Here is a 24,257-nt window from a genome sequence, read left to right as displayed (position 1 = left end):
ACTTATTTGGTCATATAAATCAGCTACCGACCAGACATTATAAAATCCCCCGGACCCCCTCCGGTTGCCCACGATACTAATTTTATTTTATTATTGTACAAGTTTCTATACAAAACAACAAAAAAGTTGGATTTGTTTACCTTACTTTTGCATTGCATTGCATACATACATGAGGTAAAATGTACGGAGTGTATAGGTAGCTCAATGTCCCCTGCATCTCATGAAATTATGTTTCATGTATGTATAAATATTTTGGGGGAAATAAATAGGAGTAAGTGCATGTGTAGTGGTAAGGACTTATAAAGGGGGTTATGTAATAAGTGGCGAAAAACGTAAGAAAGAAGGTTATATAACTTGAGTGTCTAGCGGAAAGTGGGTTATATAACATGTATCTATGCATGTGTGAGAAGAATTATATATATAGAAAGGTTCATTTGAGAAGAAAATTAAATTAAGAAGAAAAAGAACAAAGGGTCCAAATGTAAAACATTAAATAGTTTTTCTCTCAATTCATTTATTATTATCTTTGACCAATATTAGTCATAAACATTATCATCCTCCACACTTAAATTTTTGCTTACACACATCAAAATTTATCCTACGCGTTTTGAAATTTATCCTACACGTATTGAAATTTATCCTACACAACTCGTAATTCATTCTACACACCTCGTAATTTATGCTACACTTTAACTAAGATATATATATTTTTTTGGGTAAAGCTAATATATTTTTTCTTTTTTTGAAAAATATGTTTTTTTGAAAATAAATTACAAATTTAATATAGTTAGCTATTAAAAAGGAAGACTACCAATTAATGATCCATCTAAGTTTACCAATATACCCTTACACTAATATTAAATGCAAAAATTAAATGAAGTAAAATGAAGTATTTTTATTGGTTGAAATTTTTTTTTTTTATTCTTACAAAAAATTTCTTTTCATTTGAACTCTCCACCATATATATATAGGGGAAGGTTCATGCGAGAACCACCTTTATTACGATTTACGAGAACCGCGAGAACCAATGTGAACACAACCTAAAATAGCTAAAATAATCTAACTCCCACCCCCTCCCCCCCGAAAAAACCTAACCCCCCCCCCCCCAAAGCTAAAATGCTAAAAACTAAACCCCCAAAAAACCTAAAAAAAAAATCTAAAAAACACAAAAAAAATGTATTTTTAGTATTTTTTACATTAAAATCGCTACTTTTAGTAGCAAAAAAAAAAAAAAATTTGGCTACTAAAAGTAGCGATTTTTTTTATAAAAAATGTTAAAAAAAAATTGTGTGTTTTTAGCTATTTTTAGGTATTTTTGGTTGTGTTCACATTGGTTCTCGCGGTTCTCGCAATAAAGAGTGGTTCCTAGTGGATCCTTCTCCTATATATATATATATATATATATATATATATATATATATATATATATATATATATATATATAGGGTAAGGTTCATTGGGGAACGCTTAAAAAGTGGGGAACAGCGTGGAACCGACTCAAACGAACTCCGATTGGACTCATTCCAGTGGCGTTGGAACCGGATCGTCGAACCCTAACTAAGATCTCTTAACCCTAAACCCTAAATCCTAACTCATAAACTCTAAACCCTAAAGCTAAAAAATAAGGCTAAAACCTAAGCTAAACCGTAAAATCTAAACTATAAACACTAAAAGCTAAACCCTAAAGGCTAAACCTAAAGCTAAACCCTAAAGCTAAATCCTAAAGCTAAACCCTAAACCCTAAAGCTAAACCCTAAACCTTAAAGCTAAACCCTAAAGCTAAACCATAAAAGCCAAACCCTAATATATTTAGGGTTTAGGGGTTATGATTTAGGGTTTAGGGTTAAGAGATCCTAGTTAGGGTTTGACGAGCCGGTTCCAACGCCGCTGGAATGAGTCCAATCGGAGTTCGTTTGAGTCGGTTCCCCACTGTTCCCCACTTTTTTAGTGTTCCCCAATGAACCTTACACTATATATATATGTGTGTGTGTATGTGTGTGTGTGTTTATGTGTGTGTGTGTGTGAGAGAGAGAGAGAGGGAAACAAAAGTTCACGGCGCTATGAATATCATGCCATGGTCAACCCCCCACCCCCATAACGCCCGGCGGGGCAGTGTTTTGGGGTGCCATAAGACGCTATGGGGGATGGTGGCGCCATATAAGCTGCGACTATAGATGGCCTAAAGGAAGGGTGCAAACGAACCGAGCCGAGTCCGAGCTCAACCAAGCTCGAGCTTGAACTCAATTAACTTATGAGAGCTCGGGCTCGAGCTCGGCTCGATTCGAGCTTTGTTTTCAAAGCTTGAGCTCGGTTCGTTGGCATTTTCTCAAGCTCGGCTCGGGCTTGGCTCGTTTATTATCTATTAATTAATATATTAAATAAAAATAATATAAATAATAGACTTTTTAGACTTGCGAACTCGATAAGTGAAGCTCTGGCTCGTTTACTAAATAAGCTTATTTTTAGGTTCGAGGTCAGTTTGTAAACAAGTTTAAATAAGCTCGGATCGACTCGACTCGTTTACACTAAGGCTCGACGAGCCTAACGAGCTTCACATGTGAGTCTTGAGCTCGGGCTTGATAAACAAACAAGCTTTATTTTAGACTCAAGCTTAGCTCAGGCTTGATAAGACTCGTCTCGTTTCAAGTTTTTTCTCAAGCCGATCTTAAGTAGCTTGCGAGCCGCTCGACTCATTTACATCCGTAGCCTAAAGGTAAAAGCGACCACAATAATGCACATATTTTGTGTGGGTCTCCTTAACAATTGATTGGCACCTAGGAATTTTTAATTATATATGCTCATAGGATCTATAAAAAAAAGGTAACGAGTGCATTGAATTTGTATGTGAGTTTTGAGCTGAATTTTATATATATTTGGCCTATGATATGATTGCATTTAATATAAAGGTAAATAATAATAATAATATATATGCGTGAAGGATCAAAAGAGGAAAAGGAATTTGGCGACCGATGAAGGAGACCGAAACTTAAGACATGCAAATAGCAAGGGCAATGATATATACGTGTGAGCAAATGTACCATATACTTGTATTATCGTGTCATCAACGGAACCACTCTCCATCTACACTAGGCAATAATACTTATACACCAATTCAAAAGAAAACTCAATAAATCTAAACCTTCCCCCCCCCCCCCCCCCCCCAATAAATAATGAATAGTACCACAAAAAGTAGCCAATTCCTTCACAATGGGGTAAGCATTCAATACTAATCTCTATATATTCCCGTTAGACCAATTCAGTTGCATACTATAACGTTAGGACCCAATCCTCACGTCAAGGCTAACAATGTTTTTTCATACAAAAGACCAGAGATGGAACACTAAAGACCGAAACACTACTAACAAGTATTTTGTTGCAACATAGCGTGTGTATGCATGTGTAAATATATGTTCACTTTTTCAATCCTAAATATTTTTACAACATAGAAGATTGTTGAAATGCAATGTTATTTATCTATATTGAAATTCATAAAAAAACTAAATTTCGTTTGTTTATACAATGTATACATGTGCAAGTTGTGTATAGATATATTACCTACATACAACTTACATCTGTTAGGCAAAAGTTAAAATTATGTTAAAGAAAAAACACATGAAGTTAATTTAATGGATTTTATTTATATAACATACACATTTCAATGTAAAAAGTATAGATTTAAAAAATTATTGAACTACTAATAAAAAAACTAACGATTTAGGCTTATTCTCCCTCTTGATCTCGAGCATTCACAATGTAGCCCTTATATTTATGTGAGTGAGTTAGTTATATTATAAGTAATGGTTGTGAATGAAGAAAAGAGAAAATTTATGAGAATGCTACTGTTTCTCTGTAAATATATGGGAAACGCTTTCACCCTTATAAATTCTTTAGTATTTTACATGTGGTTGTGAGTAGGGGAGAGAAAAAAGAGAATGATAAATGTATAAAAAATGTTATTTAATTGAAAAGAAGAGAGAAAAAATAGTGATTTTTAGTATAATTATTTGTGTATCGATAAATAATCCAATATTTATATCAATGCTCTAAAACCTTCTACTAAAATAAACCTGAAATCGATTATCCTTAGCTAAAGCTAAACCTAGCAGTGGTAGGTTGTAATTATATGTGTCAAAAGTTTATATATCACAAAAGATTTTTCTAGTAAAATATATGTAAAAGATATTCAAAAAGCTATGGACATGGAGGATGTTTTGTAGCACTTTCTCTTTAATATTGACTATAATAATGTCATGGTCCCATCTAAGACAATGTTTTTCTATCTTTTCTTTACCTGTTTTCGACTTTTCTTTTCCTATTAAAAATGAAGTTACACAACACTGTTTTGTAATATGCACAAGTGATGAAAATAAAACAGTATACATCCTATGGTTCATTGATCATCCCATCCGGTAGCTCAATCTATCTATTTTTAGAGGCACCCAACATTATCTTTTTCTTTAACTTAAAAGTTACCGATATTAGAGTAGTTAAAACGAATATAAAAAACTAGTTTCTTTATGACCCTAGTTGAACTTGAAACAGATGCGGACCCAAGAATTATTAATGGGGGTGCGGATGAATGGTTCAAACACATTTTCAAGGGGTGCGATTGGGTTTTTTTTTTCCTAAAAAATACACTAATTTTTTTTAAGGGTGCGCCCGCTCACCCAGGCAGACACTTAGGTCCGACCCTGACTTGAAACATGTTGACTAACCAAGTCAAAGCACGTTCCTCGCATAACAACCCAAATCCGTCGGTTGCAAATGATAGAGTACGGCGATTGCTATCGTGGCTCTTTAGATTATAGTCATCAAATGTCGATCATCGGATGTCGGTGTTGATGACCGAAAGTATATGGTCGTACTTAAGTGATTAGATATGAGTTGAGGTTGACGTCGAGGGCCCCTCTACACCCTTGAAATAAATAATTAAAGATAAATAATAATAGAATTGAAAATGGAAGCGTCTTGATTGTAGCTTGCAAGAAGGTACCGTACTAATTAATATCTCATATAGTCATATTTATTATTTCCGCAATTATAAGTTATCATAAATGTGTCAATAAAATTTTCATGCTTTGGTTTATTTTAGGTTTTTTTCTTAACACAGAATAAAATATTTATGGGTTTCAACCTTACTTTTGAGAATGAGTTATCCTTCTATTCACTATTATAAATTTCAAAACACGTTAGTGATATATAGGCGAAACATTACATATGAACCAAACATCTCTCTTCTCTTGTTCACAGTCGATAAGAGATTTACCTAGGGTGTTGCAATCAACAACAAAATAACACCTTCGAGCATCAACAACCAGTTACCTAGAGTATTGAGACTTGAGAGGCTCATGTACGCATGTCAGACCTAGAACGTACTTAAAGTTTACCTGAACTGAACACTATAAGAACTCGAAAACAGTGTCAGACACACCAACTGAGCACGACATGTATATTCATAGCTAAACACAAACACGACCAATTCAACCTTACTTTTTCCATTTAAATAAAAATTTTACAACAAACAATATAAATGTTTATAAATAAATTGTGTCTATATTACAAAATTTAACGTCTAATTCTTTGTTTAACCTTTAAGTTTACTTCTAATTCTTAGTTTAACCTTTAAGTTTTAACATAAAAAACCAACTAGTATGAGGCATGACCGAAAAATAAAATACATCTTAAGATAATATTAATAAAATCAAACACATCAACTAACATGATTGACCAAAGCTCACCCATTTAGATAAGACATGTGTAGTGGTACATATGAATAATGTCTTCATCCTTGAGCGTTTTGCGTCATGTGCTAGTTCAGACAGCAATAGGGTATTATGGGGTGTTTTTCATAAATGGGTGTAGTGGGCATGTGGGCATTGTGGAACATTATGCTAAAAGGGGTGTAATATAATTAAATAAGAAAACTAGCCATCAAATACCGGTGATTGGCCAACACACACTGAACAAGGCGTGGAAAAAAGAACGCCAAAAATTTTTGAAAAAAATGCCCATAGGGCAGTTAAGGCGTGTGGGAGCGTTTTTTGAGAGAAAAAACGTCCAAAAACCCTCACTATGGGTGGTCTAAAGTGTTTGTAAATTTGACCCTAACCTATTTTGATTGAATCTAAGCATACAAATTTCGTGTGAAGTTCGTGTTATAGATTCGTCGTGTTATAAATGTTGTCAGTGATAATAATTATATATCATGTAGATAACGCCAAAGACTTAGAAGATGGTTTTGTAACAATTCCACGTTCAACACAAACACAGTTGACTAGTAATTTCATGGTCCCCATCAACAATGTGGAATAAACATTGACCATCCAATTAAAAAAAAAAAACACACAAACAAAAGAAGGTGGGCTGTAGCCTGGTGTTTCCACACAACAAGATGCCATTTTCCCATTGAATGTTCACACAGGCACAACTCTTAACTTAAAAGAAAAACTCACCAATCAAAGCAATTCAGTCGGTTCAACCGTCTAAGGGGCTGTTTATTTGTCTTTTAATGATTTAGACTGTTTGATTCGCGAGTAGATGTCTGAATGGTTCAGACATTTGCCTCTTAGTGGTTAAGCATTATATTGAGTATGAATGATTAAGACCTCTAATTTGAATTGGTTAGACATTTGCCTCTGAATGGTTAAGTATTATACTGACTTTTAATGGTTCAGACATCTTACTGGTTTAGCACTTAATGGTTCAAACCTCTTACTGGTTCAACACTTAACCATTCAGAAGTTGTCAAACAGCCCCTAAAATCTACAAGATTCAGTTTTAACAGTGTGATCATGAACGTAACTATGTTGTTTATATGTTCTCATTTTCAAAAAACGCAATTGTATATTTATATTGTATTCATGAATCATCTTTATTATTTCGAACTTTTTAAAACAAACCAGTGATTTTGAAAAGCATATACACTCAAATCTTCCGATCGTCAAAACGCCAAAACCAGCATGTCCGACCATCCCACTCAATCCGACGGGTTAGGTTTGTCGTTTCCCAAAAACGTAAGTACCAGTTTAGCTTAGAATTTGTGAAAAATGGTCGCCTAATTTTTATTTCTTTATCATACAACTTAAGTCAGTTAAGTGCATAAAGTACAAAAACATCATGTTTGCTTAAAAAAATTCAAAACCTATTGAAATACATTCCTAAAAAATAAAATAAAAATAGAAAGTTACAAACCCAATTACCATGATTAAACAACACATAAACAAGATCAACATTACAAATTACAACATTCACATTTCACTTCGTATGTATATCATGATGAACAAATAATCAAAAACCTTAACACCATTGATCAATCTTCATCAAACTCATCGTTTTATAACAGAACCAAACCCTCTAGAAATCTCATGAACACTCCCAGCATTCTGATTAAACCTCAAGCAACCCATTAACCCCGATTTATACGGCAAATTCCCCTTCCTCGTCGCGCTTCCTTCCGAAGCACTTCGAAACAGCAACAAGTTCTTAAGGTTCCACTTATTATACCACGTTAAAGACTGCTCCTTCGACTCTCTCCCATTGTTTAAAACATCACCAATCTTAAACGGCGATAGCGACCGCGAAACCTTATGTCTAGCGGTTTTCATCGTCCGTTCACGCCCGCGATGCTGCTGGTGATTTGCCTCGGCTTGATTTTCCCAACATGTTTGTTTTAAAGCCTCAGAGAACGGATCAAACTCCTTGTTTTTATTACTACGTGGGGATAACGCTTCTTTGAAGCGTTGTTTCGGCGATTTTGGAGATTTTGGTGAGTCGTTAGAGACGTGTAGACGAGGAGGTGGTTTTAATGGTTTTATCTTGCCGCAGTCGAAGAGCTCGTCGGCTGCGGAGATGGAGTGGCGCTCGAGATAGCCGAATGCGAATTCAGTGTCAGTTTGTTGGTACTCTTCTGTGTGATCTTGGACGTTTTTTGGGATTCCTGGTTTTTCTTCCCAGGTGAATGGGATGGAGGACTGGGGGCTTGATGGGGCGGTGGCGTACGGAGAAGTGGAGGTGCTGTCGAAGTGGAAGTCGACGGGTGGCGACGGTGGTAGCACCTGTACTTCCATGTAAGGACCGGAGAAGATGGTGGTTGATTATTTGGAGAAAGGTTTGTGCACTATATCATGTAAATATGTAGAAGTGATGGAGAAAGTGGGTAGAAGCTAGAAAGAAGTGGGGCTAAAGTTGTGACTGGCTTCACACTAAGCCGAGCCGAGCCGAGCAGTGGAGCCGACCTGGTGGTATTCAAATGTGTAGGTGTGAAATGGTAGACTTCTTTTTTCTTTGATTAAAAATATTACTAGTTTTTTTTTTATCGCGCGTTGCGATGAAACCGAACAAATGATAATATAAAACAAACGTGATTTGAAAATAAAGAATGTTGTTTAGAAAGCGAAACCATTATAACGATTTAGTTTATCATCATAACGTTTTATGATACAAATAAATACTTTATTTTGAGTACAACTTCGTTTTTAACAAAACTTATAACAGAATGTTAGGGAAAGAAATCAAGCACAACTACGTGCTTAAGTTTTTGAAAAAAAGATATAAACGTAAATTATTAGGGGGATATGGGCGTCCATCACTCATCACTCACTCACAACTTTCAATCAAGTTCCGCCATGTCATCAAACATTATTCCATCACTAGTGATGAATTTTAGTGGAAATGCCCATCACTTGTGATAGAATTCCATCACTCACAACCTTTTTTTTATTTTTAAATTATAAATTAACAATACAACACTAAATTATAAATTATAAATTTCATTTAAATAAAACCTAAATTACATACTAAAAAAAAACTAAACATTGCAAATAAAAAAAACCTAAAAAATCTAAGGCATCTCCCACCCCCACTTTTCACATATCTCGCGTTTTCGTTGAATTACGATCGTCTTAAACGATTCGTCGAGATTGTTGTGCAGCTCTAACAAGATTTTTAAATCATTATTTTTTTCTTTTTCGTTCAAGTGTCGACTATACCACTCCTCGTATTTAATTTTTGCCGCCACAAGTTTTTCTCTTCCTTCGGTGGCTTGGGTTATTTCCATCAATTTAGCCTCTTTGATTTCGGAGATCGACTCCGCCACCGATGTAGGATCGTTGTATGACCCAATTGAGTCGATCAGAAGAATTGTTAATCCGAATCAAAGGCGGAATCAATGACATGGACGCTCGATTCAATATAAATGTCTCGTATATTGATCTAATAATGTTTACAGCACCTGGAGACAATTCGGCAGCACTTCCTTACCGAAAAAATGACTAACTCTGTGATTCCGCTCCAAATGAACGAAACTGCTCTATATATAGGCGTGATGATTTCGCTTGAAATGGATAGGAGCACTTTCAAGCGGAATCATATTAATTATGATTTCGCTTGAAATGACTTCTTGCACTTTCAAGCGGAATCACCACCATTTCCACTAAAATCCGTTTCTCGCACCTCGATCACTGATTATCCTATCCAATACTATTACACGACTTGATACAAGACGAAGTCAATAGACATAGTGCACTAATAGACTCCCCCTTGGATATTGACGAAGTCTTCAGTGTTGAATCTTTATCATGACACATCTTCAATCTTGATTAGTCTTCATGCTCTTCCCAAATTGTCTAACACTGTAAGCATCCATCAATCTTCATCTTTTCTTTACGAGTTTAGAATCTCATCCTGACTCTATCTTTATCAGCTTCTTCAGGCTCCCCCTTTCATCAAGCTTCCGTGCTTTAGGGATCGACACCTAGCTTTCCAGTTACAAGCTCCCCCTTGCTTTGAGCTCGTCTTCAAATTCCCCCTTAGACTATGCTGTCGGGATCGTAGTCTGGACTCTTACCTGCAATACTCATACGTTTATGAGTAACAACATTTTAAACTTCCAGAAATCGTAATCTAGCTATACAAACTTTCTAAATCATTCTCCCTATCAACAATCTTTATGGATTTGGCAGTAATAAGCATCCAAAATCCTCACAGTTAATCATCCAAGTCTAAACTAATGACCTTGGAGATATCACAAACTGTTTTTGATTTTTGTTAAAAACATCAATGTAACACCCCGTGTTTTCGAATGTCAAAGTCAAAGTCAAATCCAAGTCAACTTTGACTTCCTTGACTGTTAATATTTCTTTTTACCTTTTTGTATTATGTGGAGCAAGCGTTGTCTAATGAAATGATCGAATGTTTAATCAGTGCGACCGATTTACGACTGTGAATAGTAGGAAGTAACAATGCGATAAAGTTAATCAATCAATAATCAAACTAATCGATTCAATCAAACTCGAGACTCGAAATATGCGAACCCTGGTATTGTTATACGTGTGTGTGTGCTTTATGTGTTACCTGTGCGTGTTCATTTATATGTTTGGTGTGGTATTCAAGCGAATCAATCGAAAATCAAATCGAAACTCGAAAAGCAATCGAACTCAATCGAAACCGTCATCGAAACGTGACTTATAGAAGATTGTATGTTAGATATAGTAGTTGGGACTGGAAGTAATTTGACTAGGAACCCTATCGTGTTCGTATCATCGTTCATCGAAATCGAAACATCGAAAATCGTTACGAAATACTCAAAGTGTGTCGCGGATCGAACAGGAGACATCCTGATCGAACAGGCCAGCCGATCGGCTAGCATCTTCCTAGCCGATCGAGCAGCCCATTCGATCGGAGCTCCTGGCCGATCGGCTGCCACTTTCCTCTTTTGGAGCCTATAAATAGGGCTGTCATTGTCACACTTTCCATTTTTGGAAAGCTCTGACCGAACCAGCCTTCTTCTTCACCTTTTCTCAGATTTCTCTCAACTCCGGTAAGTTTTCACTCTAATTCTTGTACGATTTTGATCATTGCATGATTCTACACCTTTCTATCTTTCAAAACTCGATTTCTAACCGTGAAATCATCAAGATCTAAGTGTTCTTGGGTGATGTCATCATAGTGTTCTTCAAGAACACCAAACTTTGGCCTCATTCAACCATGAATAGCTTAGATCTGACCGATTTCCACATAAACAAGCTAAGATTCTTACAAATCTTAACATTTTTATGAATAATTTCCAACTTTCTTCAACCTTTTACACTCAAAACCTTAAAACCGGTAGAAACGGAGCTTGAATCGGCTAACTAATCATTCTAACAGTTAAGAGGTTCAAGATTCGGGTTCTATAAACAAGGTTCACCGATTTCGGGTTAAACTCTAAACCGACATTTCGAACCGTTCACCGGCCGGACTTGGGTGATTCCTGTCCGAGTCAAAGGAGCGAGTAGGAATGGAGGATATCATAGTTCAACTCGTTATCAAAACTACCTCGATATGACAACAAGTGATCAAACAGCCAAGTGTTAGACGAAAGGCCGACCAGGTCAGAAATGCTGGCCGAACGGCTAGGCTGTTCGAACTGTTCGATCGAGCGACATTCTGTTGAGAATCACTCTAAGGTTCCCAACCGATTAAGCCGGCCGATCGAACGGACCGTTCGATCGATCGACCTGAAAGGTAAGGACATTTTTGTGTTCTCATATACTACAACGAAAACTTCAAAAGTTCAAATCCTCAAACACAAACACACCATAGGAAGAAACAATCCACTCGAATGGCCCAGCCGATCGAGCCTACCGGCCGATCGAACAGGACTGTCCGATCGGATATACCAGCCGATCGAACAGACCGTTCGATCGAACCTGCTGTTCGATCGACCAGCCTATTCGATCCATTCACACTTGTCTTACTTTTCCACGTTACTCATTGTTGTGCTACCAAACTATTCAGGCTAATCCTACTCTCAGCGCTCCCTTCAATCCATAATCAATCACTGTGAGTATACTCGATCCCTTTTTGCTTTTAGCACTTTTGGGTGTTACATACGTTGCTTATATCAAAACACAAACGATCACACTACTCAAGCTATTTGAACGCTAACCAATATGCATGTATGACGTGACTTAATGAATGCTTGTTGATTGTGTTTACACGTGGAATGCTGTCTGCCTGCCTTAACGACGTAGTACTATAGTTTGGACTCAGCACCCGTTCACACGGTGGTTGTTAAGGACAATTACTTACATGGATTACGGTGGTAATCATGTATTGCGAACCGTCTCGGACGGTCAACCTGCAGTCATTGGTATCGATAGGTCTATGTTGATAATTAACATGCTTCATTTTCCTCTGTGTACGTGTTGGTTATGCGTAAACTATTCGAACTCTATATGCTATTATCAAACTTGTATGCTCACCTTTACATTTTATGTATTGACTTTATTTTAACGTATGTGACAGGTAATTAGGATGCTTATTTGCTAGGAAAGCGAGGCTAGAATAAGTTTCTAGAAGCCCCCAACAAATAGTTGTCTGCCAAGAACAAGCATCTGAGGCATAGTTGTCTGTAGATCTTGTCCTCTGGCATTACAGCCAGAAAGTCAACAGAATAGGGGACTAGAAGCAGATAAACAATTGCTGTAATAATATTTGAATCCGAGTTGTCGGAACGAAATTTCTTGTTTGGATGATTATCTGTAATGACATGTTTGTTTATTCGGGATACGGTATGGGACGTATCTTTAACTGGATTATATAAATAGTTGTTATGGAAACTTCTGAACAATCTGTTTCGCTCAGTGCCGCGCCCCGATGATTCCGCCATCGGTTGGGGTGTGACAGATTGGTATCAGAGCCATAACTATAGGGAATTAGGTTAGACACGACCTAGTCCGGGTCGCTGTTTTAGAGACCTATACTATAGTTAGGAACCAACAGACCCAGTTTATGTGCTTTATCCTGCAATTCTTCACTATCACTGCACCCGAATTTCCAATTTAAGTTAAGCGATTGGTCAGGAATAGATGTGAAAACCGCAAACTCCCGACTAAATCGACTGGCTTATGGGGATTTTACTCCTTCATCTCGACATTTTCGCCAATAAACGAGGAGAATTATACCAAATCAGGTGTGAAACCCCCATTTTGACGAAATTTCTCCTTGAATTTTCTTCAAACAAGGAAGGGATTGCTAAGCCAAGGGGTGAAACCCTAACCTTGGCAGTTTGTTCTGGACTTTATTTATCTCACCAAGGCCTCGACGGACTCCAACGACCTGAACTCACAAGTATGACCTAGGGAACGCGTGTGGAATGCCCAAGAATCGAGGTAGAAACACGACCTCTAGAGTCGAAAATGATGACAAGTCTACTGTGAATAGTCAAATTGCCTTGGGTAGTCGATGTCTAGTAGCCGCAGACAATCTATCTCTCGATTTTATGTGTTTCGATTCTGAGAACCGCAACCGTGTACTCTGATGACTCATTGATTTTATGTGTTTATGTGTGCTTTCACTGCCTTTGTGTTGATATTTTGGGATGTTATTCGATTTTGCTATCATTTCAAACGACACACACGACTCGCATTTGCTGTTCTATCCCAATTCGATCTCCAGTTGCTGCAATCCAGACAATATTATGCTATGTTATGCTATACGACTAAGTTAGGCGAATACGATACTATTCGATATACTATACGAACGACACGCGAGCTTTGAAGGATAGGTTTCTGTTTTCTAACTACTTCTGTGATTGAATGCGTATGTGCTCTACGTGCTTATGTGCTTCTGTGACCTATGTGTTCTATGTGCTTCTGTGCTCCATGATTAGGTATATCTGTGAATCTGTGTGTTTATGTGATACGTGATTCGACGTGATTCTAAGCTTTAGATAGTAGTAGACGTGTGAGGTGAGATTCGATTACATTGTGTTGAGTCCTGTGACGATGTCTATTACAGACCATGTCGTCGTCTGGATCACGTCACCGTCTGACTCGCCAGGAAAAGAGAGACAGACGCCTCGCTGCTATCATCTCCAAGCAAGTGGCGAAAGCCGTGAGTGAGGTGTATGAAAATGCCAGCAAAACGTCTGAAGAATCCCGAGCTGAGAACCCTAAGGATTCAAGCAAGACTGCTTTTAGCTTCAAGCAGTTTAAAGCATGCGGACCGAAGGAGTTCACCGGTGAGGATGGCCCTACCGCCATGTTTCATTGGTTTGACTCAGTCGAAGTCACTCTGCGACAAAGCGGATGCCCCGAAAATCTCCGCACTCTCAATGCTACTGGCGTCTTCCAGTCCCTTGCTCTAGACTGGTGGACTGCTGAACGAAACAAGCGTGGGAATGATGCAGCTTACGAGCTGACATGGGAGGAACTGAAGGCAATCATGATCGACGAATTTTGCCCTCCTCATGAACGCCAAAAGCTGGAGGATGAATTTTGGGTCATCAAGCAGAAGGACGGAGACAACGCTGCTCTCACTGCTCGCTTCAAGCAGCTTAGTATCATCTGTCCGGATCAGGTCAAGACTCCAGAAATGACCATCAAAAAGTATATCCGAGCTCTGCCAGTCTGTGTAGCAGATTTTGTTCATGCCTCCAAGCCAGCAACGATCGAAGAAACCTACCTACTCGCCGCTGAGATAAATGACAAGCGAGTTAAGTCTGGGTTTTGGGATAAGCAAACCAAGTCTCTGCACCAAGCTACCGCAACGCCCACCGACTCATCTGCTCAACCCTCCAAGTCGTCAAGAAGAAAGAAGAAGCACAACAACAACAGCTCCAGCAACAAGAGCTGTGCTGCTGCAACCACCGTTGCTCCTCTTCAAGCTGTACCAGTTCAACAGCAGCAGCACCAGCGCTCAGCTCCAGTGATCAATGCACCGCCAGCGAAGCGTTCATACACAGGCCCTCACCCACTCTGCCCGACATGCTCTTATCATCACCCGGTGGGTCTAGCCTGTCGTTTTTGCGCTCACTGTAACCTTTACGGTCATTTCACTGCGAACTGTCGCTATGGTCCCCGTCAAGCCCCAGTTCAAGCTACTGTCAACCAAGCTCTACTTCCCGCCCCTCAAGGCCAACAAGCAGCTCAAGCTCCTGCAGCCAACGCTCGAGTCTGCTTTGCATGTGGTGACCCTAACCACTTTGCAAACAGGTGCCCGAACAGGGTGGCTAAGCAAGAGCCCCAGCAGCAACAACCACAACAGCAGCCTCAGCAACAGCAGCAAGCAGCCCATGCCCGAACCTTCAACATCAATGCCCGTCAGGCTCAGGCGGATAACAACGTGGTTAATGGTACGTTCCTTGTGAATGGTATTTATGCATCATGTTTGTTTGATACTGGAGCCGATAACTGCTTTGTGTCGTTTGAATTCGAGAAGCTCCTTAGTCGTAAGCGCTCTTATCTGTCCTCGTCATTCGAAGTCGAAGTCGCTACGGGAAGAACTTTTGCCATTAATTCAGTACTCCGTGATTGTACTCTCGAACTCAACAATCACATTTTCCCAATCGACCTTATTCCAATGCAACTCGGAAGCTTTGATGTCATAATAGGCATGGACTTTCTTCGTGAGAACCATGCTGAAGTTGTGTGCTTCGAAAAGATGATTCGATTCTCGCTCGTGAATGGTGATCTATTGTGTGTGTACGGTGAAACAGCGTCGAAAGGTCTCAAGCTCATGTCTTGTATTCAAGCCAGCAAGTATCTTCGCAAGGAATACCGAGCCTTCTTGACCAACATTGTAGTAGCGGAGAAGGAAAAGAAAAAGAAAGTTGAAGTCAAAGACGTTCCAGTGGTTCGTGAATTTCCTCAGGTGTTCCCTGACGATCTTCCCGGACTACCACCAAGTCGTGATATCGACTTCCGCATCGACCTCATTCCTGGAGCTAACCCCGTTGCCAAAGCCCCTTACCGACTCGCACCTTCCGAAATGAGGGAACTCTCGAACCAACTCCAGGAATTACTCGAAAAAGGCTTTATTCGCTCAAGCACCTCTCCTTGGGGCGCGCCAGTCCTTTTCGTCAAAAAGAAGGATGGATCGTTCTGGATGTGCATCGATTATCAGGAATTGAATAAGCTAACCATCAAGAACCGATACCCCTTGCCCCGAATCGACGATTTGTTTGATCAACTACAAGGTGCAGCATGCTTCTCTAAGATCGATCTGCGTTCACGATATCATCAGCTACGGATTCAAGAGGAAGACATTCCTAAAACCGCTTTTCGAACCCGTTATGGCCATTACGAATTTGTTGTTATGCCCTTTGGTCTAACCAACGCACCCGCGGTTTTTATGGATCTGATGAATCGCGTGTGTAACCCTTACCTTGACCGTTTCGTCATCGTGTTCATCGATGATGTCTTGATTTATTCCAAAACGAAAACCGAACACGCGCAACATCTACATTTGGTTCTCGAGTTACTCCAGGGGAACCAACTCTACGCCAAATTCTCCAAGTGCGAATTCTGGTTGGAAGAGGTTCAGTTTCTGGGTCACATCGTGAATAGTCAGGGTATCCATGTCGATCCTGCGAAGATTGAAGCTGTCAAAAGCTGGATTACACCTAAGAACCCGTCAGAAGTTCGCTCTTTTCTCGGACTAGCGGGCTATTATCGACGATTCATTGAAGGATTCTCCAAGATCGCTGTGCCACTTAGCGCTCTTACTCATAAGGACAAGCCTTTTGTGTGGGGAAACGCACAAGAGACTGCCTTTCAAACCCTCAAGCATATGCTGTGCAACGCTCCGATTCTTACGCTGCCCGACGGAAGCGACAACTTCATTGTCTACTGTGATGCTTCTAACCTTGGTCTCGGCTGTGTCCTCATGCAGCGAGACAAGGTTATAGCCTACGCATCTCGTCAGCTCAAGATCCACGAGAAGAACTATATAACCCATGACCTCGAGCTAGGTGCGGTTGTCTTTGCATTGAAGATTTGGCGACACTACCTGTATGGCACTAGGTGTACGGTCTACACTGATCACAGGAGTCTACAACACATCTTTAATCAGAGAGAGCTTAATATGCGTCAACGCCGATGGGTAGAACTTCTTAACGATTACGACTGTGAGATTCGTTATCACCCATGCAAGGCGAATGTGGTTGTCGACGCGCTCAGCAGAAAGAGTTACGTGCTCAGTACCCGAAACATCCAAGCCCAGCACAACCTCGAAACCCTTATCCGCGAAGCTCAACATGCTTGCTTTAACGAGCGTACATTGAAGAGAGAGAGAATCTATCACGATGGAGCTCAGTTAGTAAGCAAATCAGATGGGATATTCTACTATCTGGATCGAATTTGGATCCCTAAGCGGACCGAATTGCGAAAGATTATCATGAATGAAGCCCACAACTCCCGGTATTCTATTCATCCCGGCGCGGATAAGATGTACCAGGACCTACGCTACAAGTACTGGTGGCTGGGCATGAAGCGAGATATCGCCCTATACGTTGGAAGTTGTTTAACTTGCGCAAGAGTCAAGGCTGAACATCAAAGACCTTCTGGCTTACTCGAACAACCGCCGATACCTATATGGAAGTGGGAGAGTATAGCTATGGATTTCATAACAAAACTCCCGCCCACGCCATCAGGTCACGACAGTATTTGGGTTATAGTCGATCGTCTAACGAAATCAGCCCACTTTTTGCCGATACGAGAAGACTACAGGGTGGAACGACTAGCCCAAATCTACACCGACGAGATCATTTGTAATCATGGTACGCCTCGTGACATCATTTCAGACCGTGACGCTCGGTTTACTTCGCGATTGTGGGAAACGTTTCAAGCGGCCCTTGGTACGTCGCTTAATCTGAGTACTGCATTCCATCCTCAAACCGACGGACAGACTGAAAGAACGATCCGTACTCTTGAAGACATGCTCCGAGCGTGTGTCATAGATTTTGGCGGTAGTTGGAACAAACACCTGCCATTGGTGGAATTCTCGTACAATAACAGCTATCATGCCAGCATCCAAATGGCACCTTTCGAGGCTTTGTATGGTAGGAGATGTCGATCGCCTATTGTGTGGCACGAGATCGGTCACACGCAACTAACCGGTCCCGAGATTCTACAAGAAACGACTGAGAAAATCCACCAGATTCGAGACAACTTGATAAAAGCTCGGAACAGACAGAAAAGTTACGCCGATAAAAGACGCATGCCCCTTGAATTTGAAGTTGGTGACTACGTACTCCTAAAGGTATCACCTTGAAAGGGTGTAGTCCGATTCGGCAAGAAAGGGAAACTAGCGCCTCGATATGTTGGACCTTTTAGGATTCTGGAAAGAATCGGAAAAGTCGCCTACAGACTCAAATTACCGGAGGAACTCAGTAACGTCCACCCGACTTTCCACGTCTCTAACCTCCGAAAATGCCTTGCTGATCATGATCTAATCGTACCGCTCGACGATATTCAGGTCAACGAAACATTACACTTCGTGGAAAAGCCTGTCGAAATCATGGATCGCCAAACCAAGCAACTCAGGCGCTCTCGCATCCCGATCGTGAAGGTCCGATGGGAAGGCAAACGAGGCACGGAGTTCACTTGGGAACTCGAAAGCGACATGAAGGCCAAGTACCCGTAGTTGTTTAAATAAATAGATCTGAAGCATCAAATTGGTAAATCACGGCGTTGTGTAGCCTTCGACCTAATTTCGGGACGAAATTCCCTAAACAAGGGGAGGCTGTAACCCCCCGTGTTTTCGAATGTCAAAGTCAAATCCAAGTCAACTTTGACTTCCTTGACTGTTAATATTTCTTTTTACCTTTTTGTATTATGTGGAGTAAGTGTTGTCTAATGAAATGATCGAATGTTTAATCAGTGCGACCGATTTACGACTGTGAATGGTAGGAAGTAACAATGCGATAAAGTTAATCAATCAATAATCAAGCTAATCGATTCAATCAAACCCGAGACTCGAAATATGCGAACCCTGGTATTGTTATACGTGTGTGTGTGCTTTATGTGTTACCTATGCGTGTTCATTTATATGTTTGGTGTGGTATTCAAGCGAATCAATCGAAAATCAAATCGAAACTCGAAAAGCAATCGAACTCAATCGAAACCGTCATCGAAACGTGACTTATAGAAGATTGTATGTTAGATATAGTAGTTGGGACTGAAAGTAATTTGACTAGGAACCCTATCGTATTCGTATCATCGTTCATCGAAATAGAAACATCGAAAATCGTCACGAAATACTCAAAGTGTGTCGCGGATCGAACAGGAGACATCCTGATCGAACAGGCCAGCCGATCGGCTAGCATCTTCCTAGCCGATCGAGCAGCCCATTCGATCGGAGCTCCTGGCCGATCGGCTGCCACTTTCCTCTTTTGGAGCCTATAAATAGGGCTGTCATTGTCACACTTTCCATTTTTGGAAAGCTCTGACCGAACCAGCCTTCTTCTTCACCTTTTCTCATATTTCTCTCAACTCCGGTAAGTTTTCACTCTAATTCTTGTACGATTTTGATCATTGCATGATTCTACACCTTTCTATCTTTCAAAACTCGATTTCTAACCGTGAAATCATCAAGATCTAAGTGTTCTTGGGTGATGTCATCATAGTGTTCTTCAAGAACACCAAACTTTGGCCTCATTCAACCATGAATAGCTTAGATCTGACCGATTTCCACATAAACAAGTTAAGATTCTTACAAATCTTAACATTTTTATGAATAATTTCCAACTTTCTTCAACCTTTTACACTCAAAACCTTAAAACCGGTAGAAACGGAGCTTGAATCGGCTAACTAATCATTCTAACAGTTAAGAGGTTCAAGATTCGGGTTCTATAAACAAGGTTCACCGATTTCGGGTTAAACTCTAAACCGACATTTCGAACCGTTCACCGGCCGGACTTGGGTGATTCCTGTCCGAGTCAAAGGAGCGAGTAGGAACGGAGGATATCATAGTTCAACTCGTTATCAAAACTACCTCGATATGACAACAAGTGATCAAACAGCCAAGTGTTAGACGAAAGGCCGACCAGGTCAGAAATGCTGGCCGAACGGCTAGGCTGTTCGAACAGCCCAGCCGATCGGACATGCCAGCCGATCGACCGGTCCAGCCGATCGGCTAGCACATGGTCCCACACTTTTCGAGTTTCATGAAGTATGCTATTGACGAAGTGATGTTCGATCGAATACGCTACTCGATTGGTAAACATTACTCTTCGGATCATGAGATACTATGCTTCAACACTTAATCGTTTTCACAACTCGTTCGTAGTAGGGAATGCCAGCCGATCGAACAGACTGTTCGATCGAGCGACATTCTGTTGAGAATCACTCTAAGGTTCCCAACCGATTAAGCCGGCCGATCGAACGGACCGTTCGATCGATCGACCTGAAAGGTAAGGACATTTTTGTGTTCTCATATACTACAACGAAAACTTCAAAAGTTCAAATCCTCAAACACAAACACACCATAGGAAGAAACAATGCACTCGAATGGCCCAGCCGATCGAGCCTACCGGCCGATCGAACAGGACTGTCCGATCGGATATACCAGCCGATCAAACAGACCGTTCGATCGAACCTGCCGTTCGATCGACCAGCCTATTCGATCCATTCACACTTGTCTTACTTTTCCACGTTACTCATTGTTGTGCTACCAAACTATTCAGGCTAATCCTACTCTCAGTGCTCCCTTCAATCCATAATCAATCACTGTGAGTATACTCGATCCCTTTTTGCTTTTAGCACTTTTGGGTGTTACATACGTTGCTTATATCAAAACACAAACGATCACACTACTCAAGCTATTTGAACGCTAACCAATATGCATGTATGACGTGACATAATGAATGCTTGTTGATTGCGTTTACACGTGGAATGCTGTCTACCTGCCTTAACGACGTAGTACTATAGTTTGGACTCAGCACCCGTTCACACGGTGGTTGTTAAGGACAATTACTTACATGGATTACGGTGGTAATCATGTATTGCGAACCGTCTCGGACGGTCAACCAGCAGTCATTGGTATCGATAGGTCCATGTCGATAATTAACATGCTTCATTTTCCTCTGCCAAGAACAAGCATCTGAGGCATAGTTGTTTGTAGATCTTGTCCTCTGGCATTACAGCCAGAAAGTCAACAGAATAGGGGACTAGAAGCAGATAAACAATTGCTGTAATAATATTTGAATCCGAGTTGTCGGAACGGAATTTCTTGTTTGGATGATTATCTGTAATGACATGTTTGTTTATTCGGGATACGGTATGGGACGTATCTTTAACTGGATTATATAAATAGTTGTTATGGAAACTTCTGAACAATCTGTTTTGCTCAGTGCCGCGCCCCGATGATTCTGCCATCGGTTGGGGTGTGACAATCAAGTTTCAAATTAATGAACTTGTTTTATTTTCAGAAACACAATCAGCTTACTTAGATTTAAACTCAGCATTTCAGACATCGGTTGTCGAAAATAAAGCAGAATCAAAAATCTTTTTGTATTTTCTAAAATGTAAAACAATAAAGAAATATTTACAAACATATTTATAGACAATATTTTTGTTTGAGTATGCGTCAGAGGATCATATCAGTTTTTGACAAGTCACAAGTACCGTTGAGCTTAGATACACATTAAGAATTAAACAATTCACTTAGATTGTCAATATACTGATCCACTTAAATTTTCATACAAACTTCAACTGATTCAGGATACGAATTAGGTGTTTTAAGAACTTAAACTCATTCATGTGTCCCACCTCTTGAATATACTCCCGTATCCAGATCCCAATATTCAGTCTTACAGGTGAGTATACCTAGATGATATCTGTAAGGGGTTAAATTGCGAAACCGTGAGAGCTCAGGTCAGAACTTCCGTTCAGCAGAGAGATGACGGTTCGACTTTAGGTGTGTCCCCTTTAGAGGATCTTTTCTTCAACAGCAATGATTATCAATTTTGTTGTTTCATCATTTTTGCTGAGGGCGACGCTATATTTCAAGCAAGCAGAAAGTATTATACGGGGACTAGGTCAGAACTTCCATTCAGCAGAAGTCCCGGAATAATACCCCAGATATCACTGAGTATAAAGACCTAGTATCTCAGAAAGAGGGATCCTTCAAACGAGATTTCAGGGGACCTATATATCCAAGTAGTGTTCCCCACGAAATAAGCAAAATTCAAACTTGCTTAGGTTTATATCCTGAAAAAGTTTATTAAATGTATAAAAACCTATCGGCATATCATCAGTGAGACTGTTTAACTCTTTTTAATCATTACATTTCTTTAGCATACTATAACTGTCTACTGATGTACTATCATTTCCTCTTTTTACACAAAAACTCAAATTTTGAATTTTATCATGTTTTTGGCTTTTTCAAATTTTATAATGTTTTTGGATTTTCTGACAATTTTTCTCCCCCTAAAATGCAAAATCATTAAAAGAAAATTTGACAAACTGATACTGATAGCTTTGTCTCGTCATCCATTTTCTGCTAACTGTGCTCTGTTTTACAGAAAATCTAACATAAAGTACCCCCATGATTTACAACCCATTGATTTTCGACAGTTTGAAAACCGTTTTTCAATCTTGTGAAAGTAATCATGTTTGTTCCACCGTGAGGGTTTCGGCATATTCAATCAACATATATTTTTGAATTTTCTATTTTTGACAAAAATTAAAACAAACCTATTTTTGGTTTTTCATTTTTCAAATTTTTAGGGTTTTTGAAATATCGTTTATTTATGTATAGAAAAACAAATAAACTCCCTGTTTCAACCAAACCAGGGTCCAGTAGCAACCTCTTCCTCCTTTGCATGCGCCAGGCTGCTCCAGTTTCCATTTTCACATTCTTCATTTTTCTTGAGCACCTTCACATTCAACTAACTCAATTACTTGAACAATTTAGCCCAGGTCTGTTGGACCTTAGGCTTTTCAACACAATATGTATCATGCAATTTCGGAAAATCTTTGTCATCAAAGACTTTTTCATCTTTAATGTCAACCTTCTCATCTTTTACCAAAGTTACTTGCTTCTTAACACTCCATGTTTGACCTTTTGGAGTGCCACGTTTGTAAAAATGTGAATCTTTTTGAACCTTTTGATTTTGAACAACAATTTTTGGTTTCCAAAACTCTTGGGGTTTTTTCATATCAACTGATGTTTTCCAACTTTGTGTTGTTCTTAATCTGGGTGTGTGAGAATTCCAGGTCTGTCTTGAATCGAACCTGTTCGGGTTTGATTTCCAATTTTGATTCGAAGCAAACTTGTTTGTGTTGTACCTCCAAGTTTGTTTTGAATCAAATCTGGTGGACCTTTGTTTCACATCCTCAGATTTCTGTTGTTGAACATCATCAGACATCTTTTTCATCTCAACATCAACATGTTTCAGCTTTGGACACTTGCGTGCAAGATGTCCAATTTGATCACATTTGAAACATGTTCTCATGGACACATCTTTGACCTGTGGTTGTTGTTTTTTCTTTTGAGCTAAGAACTCGTCATTAGACTGTCGTCTAAATTTTAGTTCTTTCTCTTCTTCTGTCATTGTTCCACGAACAAAACTCATTTTTACCTGATAATTTGGCACCTCATTTTTCTTCCAATTTTGTTTCTTTTTATAACCCAACCCAGCCTTCATGTTTTTCTTCTTGAAACCAGGTTTGTTATAAAAAGTTTTGTGACCTTTTCCAGCAAACTTTGAAATCTCAGATTTTTCAATTTCAACCATTTTGAAAACTTTGTCAATCTTTTCTGAAATCACATTCTGAATTGGGAATACAACATCAAAAAATAATTTGTCTGATCCAATCATGGTATAAACCAATCCTTTTGAATCATCATTCAAATTTTTCTCGGATTTTGTGTTTTTCAGATATCCATCATGAAAATTACCTTCATTTTCATCCCGTGATTCAGATTTACCTGTATCAACCGACTCTTCTTTCAACACACTTTCAACGACTTTACCTACCAGCTCTGAATCATGAGAATCTTCATATTTGGAATAGGTTATGTCAATGTTGTCTGGTAGTTGATCTACTAGGTTGAAATCTTTTTCGACCTTTTCTTCATCATAAAATGCAAACTTTTCCGGTGGTGGAACTTGATGAAACTCTGAGCCAATGCCTTTCTTGTTTTGCTCAGACTCACCATCTCCCGGTTTTATATTGAAAATTCTTTCAAGCACATATGACGACACGTGATAACTTTTTAACTTGTTGTTGTCCTGTTCTAAATCAACAATCTGTCGTTTTAGCTTAGCAACATCCTCAATATAGGAATTAACAACACCTTGTTTTATCTCATACATTCGTTTAAGCTCTTTAGTTGTTTCAGACAGATAATTCATTCTTGATTGAACAAATTTCATTTCATCTTTCACTTTTTCATATGACTCTTTTGTAATGTGATATGCCAATTTCATTGAGTCATATTCTTTCTTCATTTCTTGACAAACAATTTCCTTTTGATCACATTCTTCAGTC

General features: G+C 39.3%; 1 protein-coding gene across 1 annotated transcript; it reads right to left on the bottom strand.

Annotated features, from left to right (window-relative positions):
- Nucleotides 1–7,095: 7,095 nt before the first annotated feature.
- On the bottom strand, nucleotides 7,096–8,131 carry LOC110885760. The gene has a single exon (XM_022133468.2). The coding sequence runs from the start codon at nucleotides 8,064–8,066 to the stop codon at nucleotides 7,326–7,328; it is 741 nt and encodes a 246-aa protein (XP_021989160.1). The 5' UTR covers nucleotides 8,067–8,131; the 3' UTR covers nucleotides 7,096–7,325.
- Nucleotides 8,132–24,257: the final 16,126 nt, after the last annotated feature.

The sequence above is a fragment of the Helianthus annuus genome, chromosome 10 (genome assembly GCF_002127325.2).
Source record: "Helianthus annuus cultivar XRQ/B chromosome 10, HanXRQr2.0-SUNRISE, whole genome shotgun sequence".
In the NCBI taxonomy this organism is placed as follows: domain Eukaryota; kingdom Viridiplantae; phylum Streptophyta; class Magnoliopsida; order Asterales; family Asteraceae; genus Helianthus; species Helianthus annuus.
Note: the sequence above shows the minus strand (reverse complement) of the source record. Positions and strands in the feature narration are given on the sequence as shown.